The sequence below is a fragment of the Anoplopoma fimbria genome, chromosome 19 (genome assembly GCF_027596085.1).
Source record: "Anoplopoma fimbria isolate UVic2021 breed Golden Eagle Sablefish chromosome 19, Afim_UVic_2022, whole genome shotgun sequence".
NCBI classification, from domain to species: Eukaryota; Metazoa; Chordata; class Actinopteri; order Perciformes; family Anoplopomatidae; genus Anoplopoma; species Anoplopoma fimbria.
The window spans coordinates 16,339,364-16,367,100 of NC_072467.1; the positions used below are offsets into that span (position 1 = coordinate 16,339,364).

The following is a 27,737-nucleotide window of genomic DNA, read 5'->3' on the forward strand; positions in this document are numbered from 1 at the left end:
ACGTCTACTGCCTTACAACGGGGTACTTTCACATTAGTGATTACTTTAAGCACATATGGGTTAACTATACTTGCTTCACCTGGAAACATCTCAAATTGTATATATATGTTTGTTAATGACTCACTTACTCTCCTCTTATATTTGTTGATGATAAATATATTTTTTAATATTCCTTGAGTACTGTATTCATGTCCCTCCATCTTTACTGTAAGCATGCCATTGCATCTTAATACAACCTCAGTTGTCTTCTGAAATCAAAGGAAGATCCCCACTGTCTCTGTCTTTCCCTGAAGTGAAGGGAAAGAAATAATCTCTTGCATCTTATTCACCTCATATCATTATATTTCATACATCATTAAATATATTGTTTAACAGTTTGTGAATATTGAAGAATATTGTGAATATTGAAGAATTTCCTTAATGCCTTAATGTACAAAAAAAATTCCAGTCTGGACATATTTTTTTACAGCAGACATTTAGAAATGTCACACAGAGGAAATAACACGTGTATTTGAGGACTGAATTACAGTAAGCTTGTTCAGCTTCAGGTACTGTGAATGCTGGCTCACTGCTACGCTGTAATGGTGTATACTGTAGTCACTTGAACAGTAAACTTTTGTTTTGATAATTACACAAATCTATCAAATGATCGTTGAAATCGTCAAATGATACAGCAAATACCAACAGAAGTTAGCATTGCACTGGTTCCATTGACAAAAAGCAAATGGGATTTTTCCATTGGATTTTTGTTTATTGCTGAAAATAAGCTCTTTGGCAATTCATTTTATGAGACTTAAACATTTTGTTCGGCAAGATATTCTTCATAAAAACGAACACCATACCTTAATTAAGGCATCTAAACAAAACCCATTTAAAAGACCCACTCACTTTGAGTCGAGGGAACCTGAAGTGCAAAAACGGCTTACTCATTTCTGGGCTTAAGGACTCATTCCTGCAGCAATCCATTGAATACAAAATGATGTCAGTTTATCAAGGCAATACACCGTTATCATTGCTTTTACTAATAATAGCATATGTTCTATTCAACTCTCCCAGCATGCTAATGTAACAGGTGGGCTCCTGCATCGTGTTGGTCAGTAATGATGACGGTGCGACACTAGGATTTATTTTTGGAGTAGTTCATCTCTGTTAATTCTGACAATGACAAATACAGAACCTCCTTGAAATCAATAGCTTACTGTCCACTACTGCTACTAGAAATTAAATATATGATACTGTGCCAGACAGAACAGGAGTTAGCTTAGTTTGACACAGCTTTAAGCTAATGTTAGCAGTGGGTCGTCTTCCAATCAGAAGATTGGTGGGTCGATCGCTGGTGAATGTGAATTAGTTTAGTCCTGATGGGCAGGTCTATGGTAGCAGCTGCCATCAGTGTATGAATGGGCGTGAATGGGTGAATGATGACACGGTCGGAAGACTAGAAAGGTCAAATAGAAATGTAAATCCATTTAGCTTGTAGCCTAACCTTACCTTAATTTCTTCTGACGATTGCATTTACACTTCAAAAATCATAAAAGTGGTGTTTATTCAAAAATCCCAGTGTTTTTTTGTCAAGGGAAATGGGGCAATCCGGTTGGCCTATAAAAATACGTCATCCCTACAGCATTCTATATATGTGAAAAAACTTTCTTACGTAACTTCACCTTCTGTGTGTGTCAAAGCTGCTAAGTTAAATTCTAAGACAATACTTTTTCATTGGTCAGGACTAAGAACTATGTTTATTGCAATAGATGTGAAGAGGAAAAATAAATTCACTGTGAACAAAGCAAACCCTTCCTCACTTTATGTCTTAACCTTGAGGGTTTGGTTTGCCTTAATGTAAACAATGTGTCAAATGTGGCATCCCAAATATGAGCATGCTTTTGCAGATTTCAGCACTGAGGCCATTCCCCTTCAAGCGTCAAGTACTGCGTCGATGCTCAAAGTAATGTGATGGTATTACAACTGAGTGTACATGTGCTTGTCAGTGTCATAATTTGACTTCCTTCCTCTTGCTGCTTTGAATGTGAAATAGCATCAGAGATGCTCTCTCTTAGTTTGAGGACATTTTTCAGATGTGCAACCCCCAGTAATCCCTGAGATGCACACGTTATTTTACTAGCTACTTAACCCTGTGCAATGATAATAAAATCTGAGGTCCAATGTTTTCAAGACTCCTGCTTTCCTGTTTGGTATACAAGAGTTAAAATATATAACCCACAGAGGATTCTATAATAGTTTTCTGGATTTTGTTCACACTCTTCAGTCATTACACCTGTAAGCCGTCATAAGTAAGTAAAAAATAAATGTAATGATAATTATAAATCTAATTATAAAAAATAACTAAGTTAAATGTAAATATAACAGATCACTTTTGCATTCACTTCTACCATACTCTGCATTATAAAGATATCAAAATAACAGTTATCATAGTGAGTAAAAAAACAACATGTGTGACTGCTACAGTTAGCAATAAGTATAACAATAATAATCATCAAGATAACAATGTGATTGATGAATAACAACAAAATACATCCGATTTATATAACGCTTTTCAAACTTTTCATTTTCCTGCAATAAGAGTAGTGTTTGTCACAAACCACTGTGCTATTTCAGGAATCAGGTTTATTTGTCATTTTTAATTAGCATAAGGACAGGATGTATGAGGCCAAAGGTGAAAAACATCTCAAAAGATGTCTACATATGTAACCTTTAGTTAATTGGGCGTTTCTCGGAGAGCCAAGGGCGTGCTCGTAATGTGAGAGTATGTTCGATTTTTAATACCAAGCGAACGTGCGAGCGGAGTTTATTGTAATGTTGTACATTAACCGAATTTGACCCAAATATGATTATATAACCCATGGTAAAAGTATATATATTTTTTATTTTACTTCTTAGTATGACCAATCGCGTTTTACTAAACATATACAGTTAAGAAAACAGTATAAACTCCGCTCTTCCGGGCCGCACAATATGACAATTCGATTAAATGACGCAGTGGAGTGACACGCTATGTAGCCAATAAAACCTCGAGGTCTGGTTTGAGCGATGGGATTACAACCAATAGTTTCGCAGCGAACGTTTGACTGACAAACGCTGTCGCTGTGGTGGGGGAAGGGGCCGCAGAAGTTGACGGAACCGCCATCTTGAAAACTGCCTTCCGATGATCTACCTTTTCGCGCCTGTCAGAATCAGTTTTAAACGCGTTATTTTCCTCCTGAATCTCCCGTTGTCTCGGTGTTCGTCTTGTTAAGGCCCGGGGCTAATGGCAAAATAAGCTACATGCTGGAGACTCGCCGTTTACCGTTGTCTATCGGTAGGTACACTTGTCAGCCCAGACACTTGGTTGGTGCTGAAGAGACGATTAGCCAGCAGTCTGTAGTTAGCCGGCTAACGTTAGCTGGTTAGCAAGAAGCATACTTGGCCATCTTAACACTCTGCTGTCAGCTGCTCTTGGTGTACCTCTGGCTAGGACAGGGGTAGCGTTACACGGTACCGTTCCCTATCAGTACTGGTCGGTACCGTGAAGCCACAGCGTTATACAGTCGGTCAACTTGTCATCCAATTAGCGCGTCATAGCTCAGTGGTACCGGTGAGCTCGACGTTACGTCAGCCCCTAGCTGGAGTTTGCTCCTGGTTTTAGGTGGCCAGGTTAGCTAACAATAGCTAACGATGGCTAGTGACGTTAGCCTGTTCGCCTGAGCCGGTGCGCTTCTCTGGCGTTAGCAGGAGTCTGTTTTGGGCCCTGGTATGTAAATGCACTGACGTTACAGCTAACGTAGTGTTTCGACAGCATAACGTAAATAACGTATGTCAGGGGGAAACGTTTATATAAGTCAGGCTTGAATTAACAGATTGTGTTTGCCTTGGGGGTTTTAAACCACGCTTAGCCGGAATTAAAGTTCAAAGTATTTCTGACGTTGTTCGGTACTCCTAGCCTTACTAGGTTTACGGGTTTCTTTCTTTTCATGAACGCCGACTTTGCGTGCGTTTGTGTGATAGCTGGAAATAGTGTCACTGACTTACTAATGTCATACATTTGCGTTCAACACCGCCTGGTGCTGGTTCAGAATACGATGCTGGAAATGATTGAACCCTACAAGTCTGTGTGTGTGTGTGTGTGTGTGTGTGTGTGTGTGTGTGTGTGTGTGTATAAACCATAGCAGCTCTTTTAAATTTAAGTAAGAGGAACTCTGTTGTCTAATGATTTGGGCATGCGCACAGTACGTAGATTGGAAACTTGACAGTCAAATCTGTCTAAACTGTCAGTGGCTAGTTGTTGCCTAGATCGATTCTGTTTGGGTCTCGTGACTGTGGCATCCCTGTAGACACTGTGTTTATAGCTGTTTTCTAGACGTTCAGCAGGGTTGCCAAGAGGATTTTATTGCTTTTGGCCTTTGGTTTATGTCTCACTGTTATTGGCTTGTAGTCATGGGCTAATGTTGGGCGATACATTTTACTCCTTGATTGAGAATCTTGAGACTCTTTTACAATTATGGATGTATTACTTTTGCCAGTGGTGGACATCTGTTGCTAATGTATTTGACATAGAAAAAAAACCAACCTGGTATTTGGTATAATCGTGACTAACCACATTGTAGTCTTATCACTTTCAATTCACAGTGGCTAGCATCAGTTGTGTTTATTAAACATTATTTGCTGTAGTCTTCTCATTATTCTTCAATAGAAGTAGGAATGTGGTTTATGCACCACTGCACACTTTCCCTTCTTTATTTGTGTGCCATACACAGCAAATCACTGTGTTCACATACAAGAAAACAAGTTACTGGGGGAAATCTGTATAAATAGGGAATCTGAGAATAGGTTTACATGTATGGTAACCTGGTTATAAGAAATGTTTACCTGCAACTAGCCAGTAATCTTATTTTCCACTCCTTGCCACCTAATTTTAAACATAAAATTGTAGAATTTGATATTGCAGGTTTCAAACTTAATATTTTGTTTTTGTTTTAATTTGTTGTTGCATTTGGGGTGGTGGCACAGGTGAAGGATCAGGTAGTGATTCGTTGTAGAGAGAGTGTAGTGTAAGTTTTCTTTGCAGAGTAAATGTGTCAGAATTTTACAAATGCTTTTCAGTTGTAAACAACAGTAACCTTTGTATCTCAGTTTCAGTTGTAGCCAGAGGTAGGATTGCAATATTTTTGGAAAAAGCTATGTGTTTAGTGTTAAGCATTGTCTGACCAAGCTTAACTGTAAATTGTGTTGCTGCGTGCAGCTGTAAATATTTGTCATATTCCTAATTTTGACAGCAACTTTCCCTTTATTGGTTTCCTGAAATATTATGTATTGGCATAATGTATTATATAGATAATAACATTTCATATCATATGCATGAGGAGAGTCCATTTGGATCTGTTGAAGTGGAAGTTCATTCTTCTATGATATTACAGAGAAGTCGATGTCACACATAAGAAAAAAAGCATCAGCATCCAAGGATGTCTGAGAGCCAGTTAGATATTTTTTGTTGTTTCACCAGGCACCTGAAATTTGTGTTTACCTTTACATAAGTTGAGACATATGCACTGCAAAATTGGTGCATAAAAAATCACTAGAATGCAGGAAAAGTGTTTGCTGCCTAAAATTTCCCAAGGTGGGACCCCAAGAATACCACCTTATAATGCTAGTCCCCAGGTCCTTAGCAGGCTACTATTTTAAACCAACAATGAAATCTGTGTTACCAGTGTTGGAAAAAAATGGAAGCTTTACATGCTCTTTACAGCCTCTCCTGTCCTCTCCTCTCTGTGTTCAGCAGCCTGCAGTTCCATAGAAGATTCACAGAATTGTTGTCACGTGACTCAGCCGAGTCAACCAATAGCCTCCTTGTTGCGCTGAGGATGTAGAATTGAATCTCTTTTTACAGGATCTGGTTAAAGTATACAGTTTACTTGTGGTTTGATTTTAAATGAGACATGTAGAATAAAATATTGTCAGTTTTAGCATCTTTCCCTGACGAAAGCACGTTGATCATACATGATATGTTCAAGGAACATCGGAAAGATGAAAATATGACAATGCTGGTTTTTTTTTTTTTTTTTTTTTAACAGCTTCTTACTGTGATAAATGGTGTAGTTTTTGCGATCGTTTAAAGAAAATATGCTTTTCCAGCCCCTGGTCTTGGGGTTTAGAGAGCTAATGGATGAATGATGACATGTAGAGTAAAATGCTTTTGAGTGGTCAGAAGACTAGAAAAGTCCAATACATATGCAAGTCCAATTTAACATTTCCCCCTGCTGTATCAACGGACTGGCTCCGTTGTATTTAAATACATGAGAGAGCTGCGGATTTGGTTCAAACGCGGCCTTAAGAGAGGTTTTTCATGCTTCACAGAACCAGTATCTAGGTAGCCATGAATAGTTTTGTGTGTGTTGTAACAGTACTGGGCATCATTGAACAGTATAACACAAAACTGTTTTTTTAACTGCTAGTACAGGTGCACGTGAATGATTTTCTCTTTTTCGTAGTTACGAGTAATAAAAATTGCCATAATATCCACACGAAAAGTAGTGAAATATTCCTTTAACAACATGTCCCAATTTGTTTCTGTCCTCACAGGTGTGTGCTGTTAATCTGCTGTATGTGTATGGTTTGTCAATCTGTCCATCACTGCTGTCTGCCTCCCTGTCTGTCTATCCGGCTAGCCTGGAATGGGCCACAACTCCCAAAGACTAGAACACACCTCTTTTTAACCTGAGCTCCGCTGTTTGGACTCTAACATACTCACAGGTAGGCAGAAGAAAGAGCTGTCAGATAACCATCATATATTATTATATTCTGATAACCTCTGATGGAAGGTTGTTTTGATTTAATTGACCCGTGTTGTTGGTAATTTTTTTTTTAGAGCCAACATGTTTTGGAAATTTGACCTCCACACCACATCCCACATTGACACGCTGTTGGAGAAGGAGGATGTGACTCTGACAGAGGTGATGGATGAGGATGACGTCCTGCAGGAGTGCAAGGCCCAGAACCACAAACTGGTTGACTTCCTGCTGAGACCAGAGTGCATGGAGGACCTGGTCACCTACATCACACAGGAACCCAGTACTGATGTTGAGGAGAAGGTTAAATACAAGTAAGAGAAAATGGACCTGTCCAAGTCTTTCTACTGTATTTCAGCCATTTATTTTGCCAATGAAAAAGGAGGACACCATATATTGCTATTTTTGTAATTGTGGTCATTTTAGTGTGCACTACAAGAGCTCCTGTTGCCTTACTTTTTTTTGGAAGTGAATAATTCCAGTAACTAAGTAGCCACAGTAACTAAACAAGGCTAAAATGTCTTAGTTTATGTGGCCCTTTTTGGTCATTTCCATCAAATCTGTGACCCACAAAGCATTTCACAATGCTCCCAGTTGTATTGACAAACAGGAAAAACTGCTTTTAGAGAACTGTGAAAACTACACAATTTTAACCCACAAGGGAACAATAACATAAGTCACTGGGTTCTTGTTTGTATTTACTGTAATGCAACTGATGTTTCTATGGCTCCGAAAGAGACAGGCAGAGGTGGGAAAGGAGATTTAACTCCAAAAAATCCCGTCTCCAAAAAACGATGTGCTGAGAGTTTTAAGGTATTCAACATAACCGTGATGGAAAAGATAGCAAGTTTAATCTCTTGTTTATTAACTTTGTTGACCTCAGGCCTTGCCTACTCTCTTTATCTTCTTTGCTCGTGCTAAACTGTATATAACTTTGTTTTTAACTTCAATATACGAGGAGAACTGTCCATCCTTTGGCTTATTTGTGAATGATGCTCAGCATCAGGGATGTCACAAGAACCGATACTTTGGTACAAAGTCAAAGCCAAAATTCCCCAAAACATGTTGGTCCTCGTTTTTCTACAGTATTGTGGGAACCGGGGCTCAGGGCTTGAGACTAACGCCTTTCCTTCGTCCTGGGTAACGATAGAACATTTCCCGGATAATGCTATAGTATAAACCCCAATTCTGTGTTGAAATCAGCCGGAGGTAAGCTAGTTCACGTTAGCTGTTGACCAGCACTGTCCTGCTTAGCTAAATAACTGAGCTAATGACTAGTGTACAGATGTTGCATTGAGTTACATTATGATGCGTTCAAGTTCATTGCACCACAGAATTGTAACCATCGTATTGGAAAAGTCTTAAGGAGCAGCTTTTGTCCTCTTACAGGTATCCCAACATATCATGTGAGCTGCTTACATCCGATGTGGGACAGATCAACGACAGACTGGGAGAAGATGAAAACCTGCTGGTAAAACTGTATGGCTTCCTCCAGAATGAGCCGCCTCTTAACCCGCTCCTGGCCAGCTTCTTCTCCAAGGTCCTGTCCATTCTTATCGGACGCAAGCCCGAACAGGTCAGTTGGCGTCAAGAGGTTGTTGTATCTGATAACGGAATCCAAGTTTTCAGCCGATATGGTATTTCCAGAAACGATACCAAAACGCAATATTCGTCGATAATCGGAACAAATGCTCAGAATGTTTGTTTTTAAGTCTTCTAGCAGGATATTTGACATCTGTTCTAAACAAGGCAGTTTATCCTCTGTACTGATTTTAAGGTGTGTATGGTTTGTCTGCCTGTGTTTCTAGATAGTGGAGTTTCTGCGAAAGCGGGAAGACTTTGTAGACTTGATGATCAAACACATCGGGACATCCGCCATCATGGACCTGCTGCTCAGAATGCTCACCTGCATCGAACCACAACAGCTACGACAGGACGTTCTCAACGTGGGTAGCAACACGAGGCTTTCTCAGCATGTCCCATATTCGTTCACTTCTCACACTTTGAATTGGACCGTCACAACACAAAAGAACATTCATTTGGATTATGCTATAAGAAAGATGGTGCATGCTGCTGTTCTTCATTAACACATCAATATGAAGCATTTCTACTTGGACAGGTCCAACAGGTGTTGAGATGTCCTCGATCTTTGCTTCTGATATTCAAACAGGAAAACATTTGCAGCTATTCAGAAAATGTTGAGGGTGTTTTTCTAAAATATCTCCCTTTTTAAGTATTTCAAGATATATTTTAAAGGAGAAAGAGACTACACAGTTCAAGAAAATTAGTTTCTTCTTACCTAGTTTCAGCAGGTCTCAGTAGATGTTGTCTAGAATAAAATCTCACTGCAAAAGCTGAGGTTGCATTATATAGGCTGGTTTTGCAAGGCTAACATCACGGTACAATGAACACAGGTATCTAGATGAATTGACACCATGGATTTGGGAAGAAGAGGTCTAAAAAAACTAGAATTACTAGAAACAAAAAAATGTGGATTTATATTGGTGAATCGCTTCTTATTTAGTGCACATGCCCCATAAGCCAGAAAAGAAATGTCAGAAAAAGTGTTGTTTTTGTAAATGTTATTTAATAGTCAATATGAATTATTACTAATAGAGGTGTTTTCCTCTTAGTTGTCCTCCTAATGTGGTGTGCTGTCCTGAGCTTTTCTACCCTCTGTCCTCTTTCAGTGGCTGAATGAGGAGAAAGTGATTCAGAGACTGGTGGACATGGTACAACCTTCTCAAGATGAGGATGTGAGTTACACACACACACACACACACACACACACACACACACACACACACACACACACACACACACACACACACACACACACACACACACACACTTCAGGTTTCAACCACAGAAAAGCGCTTTAGCAAGGTCGGGACTTGAACCAACATTCATACCCATTCACACACCGATGGAACAGCCTTTAGGATCAATTTAGGGTTAAGTGTCTTGCCCAAGGTCACATCAACATGGACTACCGGAGCAGGGATCGAACTGCCGATCCTCTGATTGAAGACCACCCTGCTCTACCACAGGGCCTCAGTTGCCCACTGTGACCACTTTTACATCTCAGGATCAGTATACCCAAATAATAAAGGACCATAAAGCTATTGAGCACTTCAGATAGAGTCCATTTGACTTTACTGGACATTTTTAATCTGCGTCAAGATGTGTATTAGGGATGTAACTATACCAGAAATGTAGTAGTCAACCTCTGTAGGTTAGCTGATAGCTCCTGTTATTTAGCTTAGCAGGACTGTGCTGCCCACCCTCTGCTAACGGCTAATGTTAACTAGCTCTTCTGCAGATTTCAACACTGTATTGTTGTTTACAACAGAGCACTGTCACATGGGTACACAGGGTTGGTTAGTGTATATAAAAAATATAATACATGAATATTTTTTTTCCACATGGACCACTTTTCGTATAAGCATAAATGAGATCCATCGCACAGCACTTATTTAAAAAGACAATACGTAATTTTAGTATCAGCTGGTCGCTGACAAACAATCTAGCGTTTTTCTTTAATGGTCTGTCACCGTGCCCCCCTGATAACGTTTTTACCATAAAGCACTGAAATTTGGCACCGTTTTTCAAAACGGAGAAGGAGTGTCATAATTTGGTTGATGCTGGATGGCACAGTTTTCTGATGCCCTGTTTAGTTTACTTTAAGTTGGTTCAGGAATATTAAGATTTTGATTGAATAAATTAATATATTTAGTTTTAAGTGAGTCAGACTCAAAACACAGATTTATGGTTTATTGTCATTTTTTTTTTTTTTTTAAATCCAACTTTCTTTACTTAGAGACACTCCAATGCTTCCCAGTCACTGTGTGAGATCATCAGACTGAGCAGAGACCAGATGTTCCAGGTCCAGGGCTCCTCAGATCCAGACCCACTTCTGTCCACACTTGAAAAGTATGCATGCATTTATCTACAAGAACTCTTACATTCAGAACTTTAAGAGAGTTCTTTATTCACTTTAATAACTATTAGGTTCTTATTACTGTAGTGATTTTCATGTAGATCAGTTTTTTTTTTACCCTTATCTGCTTACCAGTTTAGCTGGTTTGTTCAGTTTGTTTTGTACAATGTGATAGTAAACTTATTCAATATATAACAATAGCCCTTATAACAATGGGTATTGTCATTTGCCTAGTATGGTAGTGAAAGCAGACTCTGCACTACAAACCTGACAAGGGACTTTAAGGCTACTTTCCCTTCATCTTTATGTCTGTCCTCCTCAGACAGGAGACGGTGGAGCAGCTGCTGTCTAATATCTTCGACAAGGAAAAGAATGAATCTGCAATCGTCAGTGTTATCCAGATCCTCCTCACATTGTTTGAGACCAGGAGACCAGCGTACGTCCTGTGGCCTCTGCCACTCTTGATTTGAAATGGAAATGGATATATATATATATATATATATATATATATATATATATATATATATAGTAGATGATGACATTGGTGAAGAATGTGAAATAAGGAAAACCATAACGTAAGAATGACTAATTGAGTTTGATTGTATAGTAACTTGTCGAAGGATCTTTTTGGTTTAAAACAGTATCACACATCACACACACATACATTATTGTATTTGCATAGTTTAATTATCACAGATAATTACTCAAAAGTTAACTTCTACAAAAGTAATGAGATCTGGGAAGACACTGCAACAGTGCGACAACAAAGTCTGAAAGAAACCTGACCAGTCACATGATCAAACGAGTTGAAAACAACTGGTTTATCCAGATTATCCAAACTTCCTCACTTGGAGGTTACACTAAGTTATTGCACCTGGCATGTGTTCACATAGCACCAATAAATTGTTATTAACAATGAGTACACGTTAACAACTGTTAAAGACCACATGTTTTAAATAAAATCTACTTTTCATGTCTACCCACATCCATTATTACCATAAATGCTCCTGCTACTTTGATGGTGGTTTAGGCAAAGATTGAGTATAGATATATGCTTCAACATCAGGTTCTTGACTCAGAACTTTTGTTTCCCTGTCTGTAACTTTAGGCACAGTCCCAAAAACTTGGCACTACCATGTTGTGGTTAGTTAGCTAGTTCACCAGGTTCTGACTTTCTTCGTTGTAGGTTTGAGGGTCATATGGAGTGCCCCCTGGGATGTCCCACCCTTCATTCTCAGTCAACCACAGCATCCTGGAGGCTGTGAGACCCAGACTCAAAGACTTTCACCAGTTGCTACTGGAACCCCCAAAGGTAAAAACCACAAAACAGATGTACAGCAGTTCTATAAAAACCTATATGTCTTGTAGACTGAAGTTAGATTTGTTGTGGTCTACATGGGACTATTTCATCCTTTATCAACCCATAATTGGCTGCTTCAGTTTAGTCTGAATTAGTATGTTCTTAAAAAGCAGCGGAGTATTTGACCGAGTCTTCTACCACATACTATAAGTATTGAGTAGTTAGTAGAGGAGTGTCCCAGTCATTTGTGGATTTATTGAGCAGGTTTATTCTCCACCAACAGGCCAATGTGATGAAGACAACTTGGGGGGTGCTGGACCCTCCTGTGGGCAACACCAGGCTCAATGTAGTCCGGCTGGTGGCCAGTCTGTTGCAGAGCAACACACACAGCATCAACACAGAACTCATTAACCTCAACACACTGGGAGTCATACTAGTGAGTAATATCTGTTTTTTTGCCTTTTCTTACTGTCTTATTACAAACTAACTGCAGTTAAATCTGATTATAAGTAACTGAGGCTGAATGGTCATAGCTGTGACAAAGCTCGCAAGTTAGAAGAGTCAATAGTGTTTTTTCTTCTCCGTTTGAACTTCTTGGCCCGTATGAAACACACAAATCTTACACTTGCCCATAAAACATTTGAGTGCAGCTACAAAGTTTTGACAAAGTATCTTCATCAGGTATACTTGGCATGAGAAAAAATTCCAAAGTACATTTTATCTGATTCAACACAGCTATGGGTCACAGAATAAGCCTTCCCATCAGTTATTTACACATAAAGTCAATAGGATCCAAATCAATACATCAATCTGTATAAAAGTGTCTTACTCAGAACGGATTTGGATACAAGGTGCAATAGTATCAGGCTGAAACCAATGGACAACTTCACCATTAATAAACACTTGAACAGTGAACAATTTAGTTGAATAATTCAAACACGAGAAAGCCAATGTGGCATAAATGTCTGATGTCAAAGTCTTTTAGTCCCTGAGGAGATCAGCTGTTCAGGTTGAACAGTATATCCAATTAAAAATATATATTTTCAAATAAAATGAGTAACATATTGGCCCTTTCTCTGAATGCATTTCAGTGCCAACATTCTGGTTTAAAAAAAAAACATTTTCTAATGCAAACAAATAAACTTACTTTCCCTGCATCTGTGACTATTTTCTCCCATGGTAGACAATAAAGAAACATGAACCATTAATTAGGCTGCCTGCCACTAAAAAGGCTAGTGTTTATGCCTTCTCAGCCAACCATAGATGATGACTTTTTAGTTGGAGTAAACCCTAATGAGTTCTGATGGGGGATTTGAATGTGATAATTCAGTCATCTGCAGTTCAAAAAAGACAATGGTAATTGTGGCCATCATTTCCATCATCTATGTCGTATTGTTCAATTCACTGCCTTGATTACTGAGATCTGGTAATGTGCAACTATAAGGAAATGGCTTTACAACAGCATCCAAGGGGAAACCACACAAGCATTCAGTATGAATGAACTCTGGACCTCCTAGATGTAAAAACAAAACTCCCATACGTGAGTTGCACTTGACATTTTTCCAGCTTTAATTGCTTTTGGTTTCCATTGGGAAGCTATTTAGATGATAATGTTTACGGTGGTTGGTTCGCAAGTCAGTGTTTGTCACTGTCACCACAGATATCAGGAACAAATATACAGTGTTAAGTGTTACTTTAACTGAAGGGAAGAACATACAGAAACTAGAAAAACATTGACCGTGTCATTATAACAGATTTTTTCTTTAGTACTATGTTAAAGCAAAGGTCAGTAGCAGAACATCCAAACCTTTTCTTAATGTCTCGATATTGTTTTGCTCCACAGGATATGTATTTCAAATACATCTGGAACAACTTCCTCCACATTCAAGTGGAGATCTGCACAGCTATGATTCTGGCTATGCCCCCAGCCCCCACTGACATCCAGCCAGACACAGAGCAGGAAAATGCAAGGGAGAGCATCCTCATCAAACATGTAAGATTAGAATGATTAGAGAAAAAGAGATCTTTAAATCGGTTCTTAAATCTCTCCCTATAATGTGATGTCATTGTTTAGGTTCTGCACAAGCTTTTACCTCTAGGACAATAGCAAACTAAAGCTGCCTTTTATATATGTAAAAAAAATGATACATTCAGTGTAAACAAAATAAGGCATTTATTGTTGGACAAATGCAGTGGTAAGGACGGTAAACCTTATGTGACAGGTGCTACATCACAAGTTATCTGGGTAATCTCTGCTATTTCCATGGCAGAGACTGTACATTGTAGTCACTATGATAATATGGCAAATAGTGAAGCTGTATATTAGGCAGTGCGTGTGTGTGTGTATTGGTTGTGTTTTAATGTCCTCGTATTTTCTTCCACCAGCTGTTTCAAAAGTGCCAGTTTATACAGAGAATCGTAGAGGCCTGGAGCTCCAATGAGAAGGAACAGTGAGTATTTTGCTCTTTTCCAAGGTGTAGCTATACGTAATTAAGTTGATATTTGCTGTAGTTGAGTTATGGCTGAACCCGAATAATTGGTTATTTGTATGTTGAGTTGGTATTCGGTTTGCAATTTCATCATTCAGCTATTTGTTTTTTGTTGTATTTTTACCCCTCGGGATTTCAAACATACAAAAACACACCAAACCTCTTGAAAAATGCTTCTTATTCAGTACCAACTTAATATACAAACAATACTATAGGAAAAAAAGAATCCTGTGAAAAGAATAATTTTAAGTAGTGGGCAGCTTGATGTACAACACTAAGCGGAGAACAGAGAAATGTCTGTCTGAGTCCTTCTGAGTCATGTCACAGAGACGAGCCAAGCCAGAGCGTCCACAGGCTGCATTATGCATGGGCTTGAAGCTGGGTGCTGCTGGAGACACGTTGTGTAAAGCTTTCTTGATACTTTCACTTGCAACTGTAGCGCGAGCCTCAGCAGACGTCGCACAAACTCTGAGCATGCACAGAGGCATTTATGCGTTGTTTGTTGCACCATTCTCTGAAACGCCAAGGGCATACAAACAAAATTAACTGTGAAGAAGCAACACGGAAACAAGTGTACAAAACGCCATAAACCAACCTCCGTAATGCAGAGGAGAAATTATTCTTATCTGAAAACTCGTATCTCATGTTCATAGACTACTTTATTGTCTTTATACAAGCCCTGTAAAGAGGGAAGTCAAGTATTGCATACATTATAAAGAAACAAAGGTTGAATATCCTCTCAAAACGACTTGGCCTGACATGTAAATAGTGCTTTTGTCAGTAAACTATTTGTGACTGTCAAATTACAACAATTCAGAGGTGAACAAGCAAGTGCCACGACTACTTGTGGAATCTTCGCGCACGAGCCACGGTTACGTCATTCACAGGTGCGCGTGTCTCACACCGGCTTCACTTCGGTGACTCAGAGGTTCGTCTACACACACAGAGGGACGAGGAGAGGAGACGCTGAGCAAGGACAGAGGCGTGTGCGTGCGTGCGTGTGCACACTTTGGCATGAAAGCAATTCTCTCTCTCTCTCTCTCTCTCTCTCTCTCTCTCTCTCTCTCTCTCTCTCTCTCTCAAAGCTCCTCCGTTCACTCTGCATGTTAAGCCCACATACCAAAGTAGAATAGAAAATATCAACAACAAAACCAGAAGTCCTTTGCTCCTTTTAATGGTCATGGTTCAGGTTAGTTTGGAGAGTGATGCTTGGTTTTAGTGATCAGAAGAATAACTCATAATGGAACGTACTCGATGATTGTGTGTTTTAGGGCAGAAGGGGGTCGCCGGCGAGGCTATATGGGCCACCTCACCAGAATAGCCAACTCTATAGTTCATAACTGTGACAAAGGCCCCAATGGACCACAGATACAACAGCTCATCTCTGGTAAGGTCTCGCTTCTGTCTGAGGGCTCCCACCTCTCTGTCCTCATCTGTCTTGCAAATTAGCCTAACCTTTGTCTTTCAGTTTGAGACCATTGACTGTGAATTAATGTTGGTAGTGTTAACTGGGTGGACATCTTCCTGTGGCATCACATAGCTCTGTGCTAAGCCTATTTTTGTTTCTCAACATAACTTGTGGACATGAGGGCATCATTCTTTAAACGTTTTGTACAGTATATGAAGATGGAGTTTAAAAGTGTGTGTTTTTGTGTGACACAGAGCTCCCAGCAGAGGACAGAGATAAATGGGAGGCCTTTATTTCTGTGCAGCTGTCTGACACAAACAAGAGAAACACTGTTGACCTGGTGAGTAACCCCATGGACATCAACACTGACGTTAAGCTTTGATATTTATTTCACTATACATGTTAGGTGTGCAGGGCAGTTATTTTTAGCAATGTGCATTCGTTTGTGTTGTCTCTGTAGTCCAGCATATTGGCTTTAAAATGAAACGTTGACTCTAAAGTAGCGTGTTTTCTTCTGAGAACATATCTCTTACCCTGTGCATTTTCAGAAAGATTTAGATTAGGCACAAGAAATATAAAAACTGATATATTTTCTGAGACAATGGTAAGACAGCTATGCCTGTTCAGTTGTGTGGTGTAGAATGCACACCGTCAAGAGAGTTTTCTTTTCAATGTATTTTTTCTTGTGTAGGTGAATACGCACCACATCCATTCTTCCAGTGATGATGAGGTGGACTTTAAAGACAGTGGCTTTCACCAGGACTCCTCTCTACAACAAGTAAGACCTACACACACACACACACACACACACACACACACACACACACACACACACACACACACACACACACACACACACACAAATCCAACGATAACCACAAAGCAGGCCCAGCTGATCTACAAATATTCATCACTTTCTGTGACTGTCTGAAACGGAAGCTCTGTAACAATCTACAGAAACATCTTTTGACCATGTTTTGAATTAATTAACTTAACTACTAATGTTATTTAGGAAACATTACTGTTGATTTAAATCAAATAGAAATGTCTGATATTTTTCTTAAACTAATGTTAAAGCATTTTGGCATTTGCCTGTAAATGCATGTTTGTGCATTTTTTTAGCTATTAACCCGTCTAGCCTACATGTTATACATTTCTTTGTTTTTACAACTTGGTATATGTATTTGATGTTTTGTGTACTGCAAGTAATGACCAGCTTTGTGTAGAGCCAAGACTATATCATTATCGTTGGTCCTGGGTTTTGCCAGGCCTTTTCTGATTATCAGATGCAACAAATGACGTCCAATTTTATTGAGCAGTTCGGCTTCAATGACGAAGAGTTTGCTGATCAGGACGATGTTGTGGAGTGAGTACTCATCCTGCATGACTGGACCTGCTGTCTAAATATTGCTGTGTAACACTGAAGGGACAGGGCACTTCCAACATGACAAAGTTGGTGGCCGCGGGTTCATGTAATCATTCAATAATAGCATATTCTCAATTCCTCATTCTCTGCCCCATTGTTCTGACATGTCCTAACAAGAATATGATTACTATTCCAAGCTTTCTTGTTGACATTAAAATCTGAATATTGTGCAGCATAATGAAAATGGATCTTAAATTATAATGAGACCAAATGCCCTTTTATGTTTCCAGTTTTATGTTTCCTGTCAATGACAGTGAAGAATTTTGCTTAGGCATTAAACCTAATTCCATTTACTCCAAGATTGCCTTATTTCCTCTTTTGATTTGGCTGCCATAATAAATATAAAATTTGGCTTAAAGAGAAGAATCCATAATATCCAGCTTTTGTGTTGTCATGTGCTGTCTCTTCCTTCCTTCCCATTCCTTAGGGCAAGCTGGCTTTGGGGTTATAATCTTGTGCAATGGTTGTAGGCTGTAGATGGCTAGTTTGTTTATCAATCTTTTTTTTTAAATATCTGCTTCACTTTAAACTGTTTGTTTTATGGTAGAGCCTTTTTCTCTTTACATAGATGTTGGGTTTAGCATTATGCTATTGTTGCAAAATGAGACTTGGGGCCAGGTGAAACAAGCAGCACACCAATACAAACGTTCAGCAGCATCAATTCCTCAAGTCCTAAAATGTAGTCTTGTACCTTTTTTAATAGTTTTACAAAAGAGAAGTTTTTCACTTGCATACATAAGATCTCCAAAAGATTAAGATTCATGTATACATCTCTAAAGATGGGAAGTCTGGAGGTTCTAACTATAAATTGTAAGAAATGATAAAAGTCAATGATAAAAGGTTGATATGGTAGATTGAACACACAGGGTAACTTTTTAGAGGTTGAGGTGTGTAATCTAAAGAACTGTTGTATTGGTGTACCTGATGATGCTCACATTCTAGTTAAGGCTGAGGTCTGTCTGGTGTTCTGCCCATCCGTGCATACAAGATGTCTGGAACTTATCTGACTTGGCCTTTAACGTCAACAAGGAGAGGACTTGATACATATCCAAAACCTGACCTAATATTCACTGCACATCATGTCCTCATCTGCTGTTCTTTAAAAACACATTGTATACAGGTCAGATACTTTCCAGTTATCATGAATGCGCACGTTGGAATGTGATAAGTAGGTATGTGCCGTTTGGGGAATAGTAATAGGGTGGTTATATGGAGACATTTTAGTGTGTGTGGGTTTGTATGCTGGTATGAGCTGATGGGACTGCAGATTTGGGACCCAAAGTTTACTTATCGACCTTGGGGTATCCCAGTCTCATTCCCTTGTTTCCCGCTGGAAAGTCAAAGCTTCTTCTGACAGTGCTTATTAAAAGCAAACATTTGGATTGAAAAGAAAACAAGCATTTTTAGTATTAGCCTAGCTCAGCACAAAAACTAGAAGCATGGGTGAACTGCTAGCGTCGCTCAATCAAATGTTTGAAGAAAAAAAATTGACCTACTCACCGTGTTAAGAAAGGAATAGTTCCTACAAGTAACTGCGCTTTAATGTCAAGTCTCAGGTTTTGCCTTTGAGACATTTGCATGATTCTAATCATAAAGGTTAAAGAAGCAGCCCTAGATTAAAGATTTCATGTGAACATATTAAGCCTCCTCCCTAAACGTTCCTGATTAGAATCAATCGAGCATCCCCTGATTTAAGCCTCATCTTGAGAGTCAGCACATCAGACTTTCATTGCACACAAAACAAAGCTTGACTGAAATGTTTTGTCTCAAAATAAGGGGCAGGATGAACTTTTTATTTTTTTATTCCTCTGACTGCGTGAAGGTTCCATGGCTTGATAATCACAATAACACACTATATATATGTAGTATCGAACTTTGTTTTGGGAAACTTTGCCGTCAATTAAGCAATGTTGAAATTGGCTATCCTCCCAGGGCCCATGTATGATTCTTGGCTTGTCTTTGGCAACTGTACAACACAGAAACATGTATTAAAAACAATGTTTCGTCATTACTATCTTTGCAACCTTGAACCTGTCCTGGGGTGAGAATGAGTTTTAGTTAGCCCTTCAGTATTGAACATGACTTGTTACAGCTGTGTGCTAGAGCCTGTCTGCCTGTGTGTTGCCATGTGTGGATGCCTAACGACCCTAACTTAACTAAACTCTGTTCTCTTTAACATTGCAGTATTCCCTTTGATAGAATATCAGACATCAATTTTTCACTGAATACAAATGAAAGTGTAAGTACTTTGATTATTAATCTTGAATTCATACAGTCAGTCAATGAGAGTAGAGAGTTAAATTATCATAGAAACAAATGAAAATGTGTTTGTTTTTTAATCAATATGTCTTGTATTTCCTGAAATCACTGTTAACATTTATTTAGAAGCAGATGCCACAAAGTGACATGAGGACTCATCATGATTAGATAAAACATTGCTATAGCCTGTATTTGAACCAAAAGCTTGGAGCAAAGCACAGATGTCAAACCACCACCTGATTTGATCAATACTGTAAAATGTAGCAGCATACATAGATATGCTTTGAGTTACTTCTGTTTGAGGCCTGCTGTGTAGCTGTTGTGCTAAGATACTGGAGGTGTACATGTTAACGTCTGCTTCTCATCTTGAGTGGCTTTTGTTCTGTAGATTCCAGCCCTAGTTTGTATTTGGAAGTGCTGCAGATGTAAAAAGAGTTTTGTCTAAGTGTGTGGACTGTGTCATTTTGTCCCCAGGCAAATATAGCTTTGTTTGAGGCGCGCTGTAAGGAGAAAATCCAGCAGTTTGAAGACGCTGGTTCAGATGAGGAGGATATCTGGGATGAAAAAGATGTCACCTTCGCACCAGAGGCACAGAGACGCCCCAGGTCAGTCAAACACGCACGCACAGGTGTTTGTCTTCTATATATTGTGTTGACCCTCGTTGAAAATAATGCATTCCCTAGCCCGAGCACTTACCCTAACCTGAACTTGATTTTGACCATAACCTCAAAATCAAGTCTTAACAATCCTTTGAGGTAGTGTGTCACAATTCAGAAATTGTCTTTCTTTTCAATGCAATGAAATTTATTTGTGTAGCCCAAAATCACAAATGTCCTCAGACGGCTTTACAATCTGTACATCATACGACATCCTCTGCCCAAGTTTTAACTGAGTGATTAATACCTAATAATAATTGGCTGACTCTCTGCTAACTATCTGACATAAAAAGATTCTACACTGCCAATGCTGTTAACTTTTTAGCACCTGCCTTAACACCCAAGCTGTATGACTTTGTGTCTCTACACTTATTTGCACTCTCTGGTGCAATAAGTAGTAATATGATTAGGTCAGATGCAGATTAGAAGTAACGTGCGTGTGCGTGTCCATCTCAGGAGTTCAGGCAGCACGGACAGTGAGGAAAGCACAGACTCAGAGGAGGAGGACGTGAAGAGAGATTCCTTTGAAGCTTCCAACCCCACTACCGATGACCGAATGGAAGTCGACACAGGTTGGTGTGACCAAGACTACTACAACCAACCCCAAGTACATAACTATAACAAGTAATCCCAAGTAAGAAAAACTTTTGCCTGGACGGGGTTTAGGATTATTCACGATTGATTAAATTTGGGACGTGGGTTCAGGGCTTATGTGAGATCTATGAAAAGTTTATTTTCAGTTTAGTTTTTTTTTTTTCCATGCAAGTAGGAGTGGTGGTGCATTCAACACCTTACTTTTTCATGACTGATTTCATGTTGTTTTTTATAATCCTAATTAACTTCTAGGGCCTGTGTGGACAGCCAACTTTGACGACATCCCCATGGACACCGGTACGTCCACAGCTCCGGCCTCAAGCCCCACCAGCCCTGCTGCCCCCGCTGCTTTGCCCTCCTCCCCCTCTTCTACAGAAGACCTGCCCGAGGTAGCATGGAGCGCCACCACTCCTCCTGCCCCCTCCAACTCTGAAACAGGCTGGGCTGATTTCTCCAACTTCACCCCTGTCAGGTAGGACGTCCCAACAGACTCCGGTTCAGTGTGCCTGCAGTCCTGCAGCTACAGAAGAAGAAGAATTGATTTGGCTGTCATTGTCTTTGAATCCAAGTGTTTCATAAATAGTATTTTTTTTTTCTCTTTCAGCCCCAAAGACCCTCTGAGGTGCAACTCTCCTGTTGCTATGGAAACCAGCATAGAGACGATGGACCCTCTGGGGGTCAACGCACCAATGCAGCCTGAAGGTGAGATGTGTGCAAATGCATGTCCATGTTAAAAGAGTGAGACTTCTGTATGTCTTTGTGATATTAACACACACACATATACAGCGCATAAAAACACAAACACACATGACCTGCATTGGACAGGAGTGAATGAGGAGAGTTTGGAAATGCAGGACACAGCATTTACCAAAACACACACAGTGTCTTATGATTGGCTCACACACACACACACACACACACACACACACACACACACACACACACACACACACACACACACACACACACACACACACACACACGTCCTGTTCTCCCACTATGACGAGCTAAACCCGGACACACTTTAATATGTAATTTGATACTAGCTAATGTTTATGGTGCCATTTTGCTCATCTTTCAGTAGCAAAATGCAAAAAAAACACAGTAGGGATCATCTCTCTCCTCACGTTCATTGTAGAGATGATCCCTACTCTTTGGCTAACTATAAGTTGTTAAGTGTTAAGATCTGACACCTATTGTTCCCCCCCCCACAGATTGTGATGGTTGGCTGGGTACTAGTGTGGCTTCTCCCTCTTCCACCTCAGCTAAGGATTGTGGGAGACCTAAAGCGGAGGAGGAAACAGCTTCCTGTGAGCAGCGCAGCATCACAGAGACGGTCATCAACGGCTCCATGAAGGAGACGGTCAGCCTCACCGTTGACGCCAAGACCGAGACCGCCGTCTTCAAGAGGTTGGCCAAACACATCCACACAAAAGTCACTACATAGCTCTCTGTGCTAAATGACTGAATGTCATTAGTAGCGTTTTTATGCAAAAGTTATCATCCTGGCTTTAAAAAAACCACACACATAGGGGGAACACTGGATTTCTCTCTTACGTTAGTGTCTTTCCCAGAATGGCGACTCAAGATGTGTCTCATTAGTGTCACATCTGTTTTCACCGGTGCCCTCACACTATCATTTGGTCACAGTAACTATAGAGGAGCTGTTATATTTAACACCCAGATCCGAGTTGGGGCCCCAGGCCATTCAAACACATCTACTATTTGGAGTGTTTACTAAAATAGTTAACCTGCGTTTGAATTATCAGTCCACTAATGCTGTGTATTGGCTGCAAGTATGTAGTTTGCTCTTGTGGACAAAACCACCGTAGTGTCAGCAGAGTTACTTAACACTAGAAACGGACATGGTTCTGAGTCATTTATTCTCAGCCCAGCAACATGGAAAAGCCCAGCTTCCTACAAAACACCACCAACTCGCTTTGCTCTTCCTCATTCGAATGGACCTCCCGCCAGTTTGTTTCCCTCCTACCGTCTACCACTAGTGCATAGTGCGCTCAAAACACCAAAATGCCACGCAGGCCAGTTTCTAGTACAGAATATTCTAAAAGTGTCAGAGCTCTGCTTAGACTCGTTTAGCTGTCTTTCATTTTGTGCTCATTCTTTCACCGTCTAGTAATATGTGGTGGTTTAAGCTCACATGAGAATGGCACATAAAGAAGTGATGAAGTGCTCTACACTTATAATGTATACAGGATTTAAAGTGATTTTGTGAGTATGAAATACCTCTTCAGAATTGAAAAGTCTCATGTATGTATGTATAACGCTAAGAACTAGGGGTGTAGTGGTTCACAGGAGTCCTGTTTCGGTCTGTACCCTGGTTTTAAAGCCATGGCCCGGTATGAATAACAAAAACAAATGCACAAGGAGACATTTCCGTTCATACATTTTAAACAGCCATCCAGATCTTGGCTTGTTGTATTTATTCACGGGGAAATAAACTGTACTGTAGCTATAACGTTTCTTCTAAAACGTTTCTTACTGTCACACATGACTCTCCACTGCACACTCTCTAAAGTTACTTACACTACCTGAATATAGCCCGATCTACGCTAATAACTTTGTACAGTCCTGTTTCATACTCGAGGTTCAGCAGTGCTCCACTGGTGAAATACGTGCCTATCCTGAATCCACAGGTTTACAGTTGGTTGTCCTCTGTCCTTCTGTCCCCTTGTTGATGCTACATTATATTGTCTGTCTGTCTGAGTAATAACAACTGTCTGATGACCTGAGCGACACTTACAACCTGAGCTTCCCCTCCTCTCTCTCTTGCTGTGCGTTGTGGGTGTGGTCTTCTTCAGAGTTTTGAAATCTTATCGGTATGTACAGCCAATCAGAGATCAGCCTGCAGCCGTGATGTAGTCTTGTTGTCACGTCAACCACCAACTTTTCTTTCCCAATTTTTATCTTCTTCTTTGGTTTCAGCTCCTTGTTTGTTTATTTCATTATCTCCATTCTGCATGTGTTTCTACCAAAGGTGTTGTCCAAGTGAGTTTATTAGTTTATGGCTTTATTCTTAACAGCCCAACCGGATCAACACCAAATTATTATTTGAAATGACACAAGTCAAAGTGTGGCTTAGTTTTCTGAAGTGGCCTTAACAACTCCACAATTTGGATTTGTTTTGATTGCAAACTGCTTTATAAGTTTTATTGGCTTTGGTTCTCAGTTATTACCTCCATTTTAAGGTTGTCAGTTATTAAGATTCAAAAAGACAAATTGAATGTAAAACTGCTTAATAAATTCTAATGTGTAAACCGTCACAATACTGGAAACGGGCGGGTGTTTAAAGGCACAATCACGGCTGATTTTACAGCGTAGAGAACCCTGACCTACAGGACTGTCCTCAAAGACGGGTCTTAAATAAATAAATATGCTCATCAGGTTCTGACCAAACCACAACATTTCTTGAAATGATAATTCTAAGATTTGACCTCACGTTGGCATAATAGTTGATATGAAAAAACGACAAGCATTTTCCTTCTTTCCACAAACATATATTATAATAATCCTAAAAATATTGCAACACTTTTAAGGTAACATCATTTCAAAAACCTAAAAGGTTTACTTAAAAGTTGCAAAATGAATCTTTGGGCTGCTATCCAAATTCTTCTGATTAAGGACTAGCAGCCCAGTTATGCACGAACAACCAAGCGTTTCTTTTGAGCAGTGAAAGTTCATTAAGACTGCTTGTGTCCCTGTTTGTAAATGAAGTAGCTTTAAGATTTATTTGCGTCAATGAGATTACCTTTAACCAAGCATTAAGATACTGGTATGAATGATATTGTGTTGTAGCAATAAGAGAACAGAGGTTTTTAATTGGACGGATACTCTTCTTATAGCTTTACAGCTTGCTTTCTGAAATAAACAGGTGCTGAGTAATCCTTCACCATCTCAAATCTTAGGTTCTATTTGGACGTTTGTGGGCGTTTTGCTTTGATTGAGGCCTCATCAAGATTATTGGTGGTTCTCTGAGACAAAGCAAGACTGACGGCTGGCAATTTAGGTCCAATCGGTGTCCAAATCAGTTGGTAGGCCTGCCTACCATTTGGCCCTGCAACCACAAAATCAATAGCATCCTATTCAAACAGTTGACTTTCTCCATTTGCTGTACATTTTGATGCTTCTCCTACATACTGCTCCATTTCAACACCCTTCATCCTTTGTTTTTACTGTGTGCTCTGTCAGTCCGGTCAGCATGCGCCACTGTGCACATGTCACTGTGTTTTTGTGTATTTCTGTGGTGACCGCGGTAGGTGAAGATCATCCTCATGTGGTATTGATGTACATATGTGTGTTTGTTTGTGTGTGTGCCCCCGTGTGTTGCAGCGATGAAGAGAAGAGTGCCTCTTCAGAGAAATACTCGGTAGTGGAGTGTGTGGATTCGGAGAGAACAGGCGTCAACAGCTCAGCCGCAGCCTGCTGTCCCAAAACGGGGTCAGACACAACACACTCTCTCACTCAAAAAAACAAAACTAGAAAATAAAATATTCAGCACTGCTCATTCAGAAATCTTCAGTAACATGATGTCTTAAAGCCCTGTTTGGTATTTTTCTGTGTCTATAGCAGTCAGGTACAGTTACAGTTTACGCTTCCTCATAACTGTAACTTAATTTAGAGCAACAAGCTATCGGATGCATCACTTCCATCAAATCACTATCTCAATGCAGCTAGCAGGAGAACCAAAACCATTCATTTCACTGTGCCGTTGGTATGGAACGTAGAGTTAGCCACCGGAATAACTATAGATCCGTATTTATTTAGTTACATTCAATTGATGAATTTAAAATGGGATTGGAAAATTGTTCAAGAGGCATTAAAACACAGTAAAAGATGATTTTTCAAAGAATTTTCTTTTTCTGTTAAGTTTCTCTTGACACTTTAGTTCGAACACTTCTAGGTTCACAAGCAATGTGAACCTAGAAGGTGTTATGTCTGCCTGACGTGACCAATCAGGGCTCTGTTGGCTGGATTTTATTACATTACATTTTATTATTTTTACGCTTCTTTAAATCAAATCATTGACAAAATACAAACTGTACTGTAAATGTTAAATCAGGTGCAATGTAGTAGAAAGGTTCAAGAGTAAGTAAAAAATATAGTTTATTGAGCTTTTTACATTTTTCTTTACTTCTGATCTGTTAAATGCATCATGTAAATAAATCCAGATTAAGTTAATTCTGCATTTACATTCATCAATTTTATCAATTTATGAATTGATTAGGATTAAAACGCTGTCAAAGTCCAAGCTCGATTAAGGCTTTGTCCACAAAAACAAGCAGCACCTACAGCAGAGTCGATATCACACTATAGACATCCCAGGCAATGTCCTGTATATGTTCCTGTTTAATAGATCCTATTTATTTAATGTCACATTCAGATTAGGAATATCAACTCCTGCATCTTGTTGTCCTTCTGCATAAACATTTTTTACAGAATTTGTTATTCGTCTTGAACTCCATTTTATATTGTTCTACAAAAACTTTCTCCAACAACAGTCACGTAAATGTGATTCTAGGCTCTCTGAACCTTTTCCTCTCCCCTCCTGTGTCTCCTGTAAGCAGTGAGAAGTGTCGGCCCACCCTGGAGCTTCCCAACGGTCCTCTGGAGGAAATGTCACCTGTCGAGGAGGCCAAGTAAGTCTGACTGCTATGATGTGTGTGAGAGTTGGAGAGGTGCCTTGTTTTTAGTGGCGCAGCCTCCAGAAAACCTCCATATCCAACAGTGTACTGTAGTACTACTGCACACTGAGCAGAGAAAAGTTTTCTGTAGTTTACAGCTACTCCTTCGTTATTCTGTTACTCAAAAGTCGACGTGTCTTTCTCCCGCCGTGTCCTCCAAGACTGGACCAGAGTACCGTGTCCTCAGAGCCAGCTGTAAACGGGCCGGCGTGAGGGTCTCCCAATGCCAGCCGATGTCCAGCCTGTTCTGCCACGCAGGGCTCTCATGCTGGCCAGCCAGCGGAGGCCACTCAATCACACGCCCCCCCCCACCAGGACCAGCAATACTCCTATTGGCTCATCACTGACTGACAGACGGACAAGACAGGTGTACAGACACAGAACGAACTGAAAAGCAAAATGAGAGACATACTCAAATGGATACAGAATACCTTTTTTTCTGCATTTGTTTATATACTATTGTTCTTATGAGGTGATGTGCGACTGATATCTTGCCACTCAAAAATTAAATAGTAATGTTGCTATAGTTAAAAAAAAATGATTGTATGAATAAAATATTTTATAAAAAGAAAAATGTATACAGAAACATAAGATGAATTACCACAGAAGCAGGAATAGCTGAGTAGCTGTTGTTACTGGCTGGATCTGCCATCCTGCATACTTAATACAACAGCTGCTATATTTCAAATTCTCACCCACCTTTGGTCCGAGTCTCTGGGCGAAGCTGCCCCCACCAATTGAAACACATTTAAAAAAAAAAAAATTATTTGCGCTGCAGGTATTATTTGTAAATGTTTTTTCTCTTGTATTCTTCTGCATTGAGTAAGATTTGACACGCTTTTTTTTTTTTTTTTTGGGGTATCATTTTTTTATTTATTACGGAAGTAAGATGGTGGTTATGTTTTGTTACTGAGGTGCTGTACCAACACCCCCCACCCGCCCTCCTCCTCCATTAAGACTGCGTTCATGCTAACTGGGCTCCTACCTTGCGGCTCAAAGGCTAACAGGAGAGATCCAGTATGATGTCACCACAGCCTGAACTGTGAGCTGTAAATGCATTCTGAGCTTGTGATTTTAGTCCCTACTAAACTTCTTCAGAAACACAGTTCTCTTCTTTGGCCCAAAACATATATATATATATATATATATATTATATATATAATATATATTATATATATTTTTCAACT

General features: G+C 39.7%; 1 protein-coding gene across 1 annotated transcript; it reads left to right on the forward strand.

The window, feature by feature from the left end:
• The first annotated feature begins 3,123 nt into the window (after positions 1 to 3,123).
• Positions 3,124 to 27,088, forward strand: ppp6r3 (protein phosphatase 6, regulatory subunit 3). The gene is given in 26 exon segments (XM_054619156.1): positions 3,124 to 3,316; positions 6,660 to 6,744; positions 6,860 to 7,093; positions 8,169 to 8,355; positions 8,588 to 8,725; positions 9,470 to 9,535; positions 10,600 to 10,712; positions 11,042 to 11,155; positions 11,906 to 11,922; positions 11,925 to 12,031; positions 12,303 to 12,455; positions 13,863 to 14,012; positions 14,405 to 14,469; positions 15,780 to 15,895; positions 16,171 to 16,256; positions 16,608 to 16,694; positions 17,185 to 17,282; positions 19,527 to 19,581; positions 20,076 to 20,206; positions 20,714 to 20,829; positions 21,104 to 21,323; positions 21,456 to 21,553; positions 22,066 to 22,261; positions 25,199 to 25,306; positions 26,434 to 26,505; positions 26,712 to 27,088. Coding segments are annotated over 24 exon segments (2,772 nt in total). The 5' UTR covers positions 3,124 to 3,316; positions 6,660 to 6,744; positions 6,860 to 6,866; the 3' UTR covers positions 26,764 to 27,088.
• Positions 27,089 to 27,737: the final 649 nt, after the last annotated feature.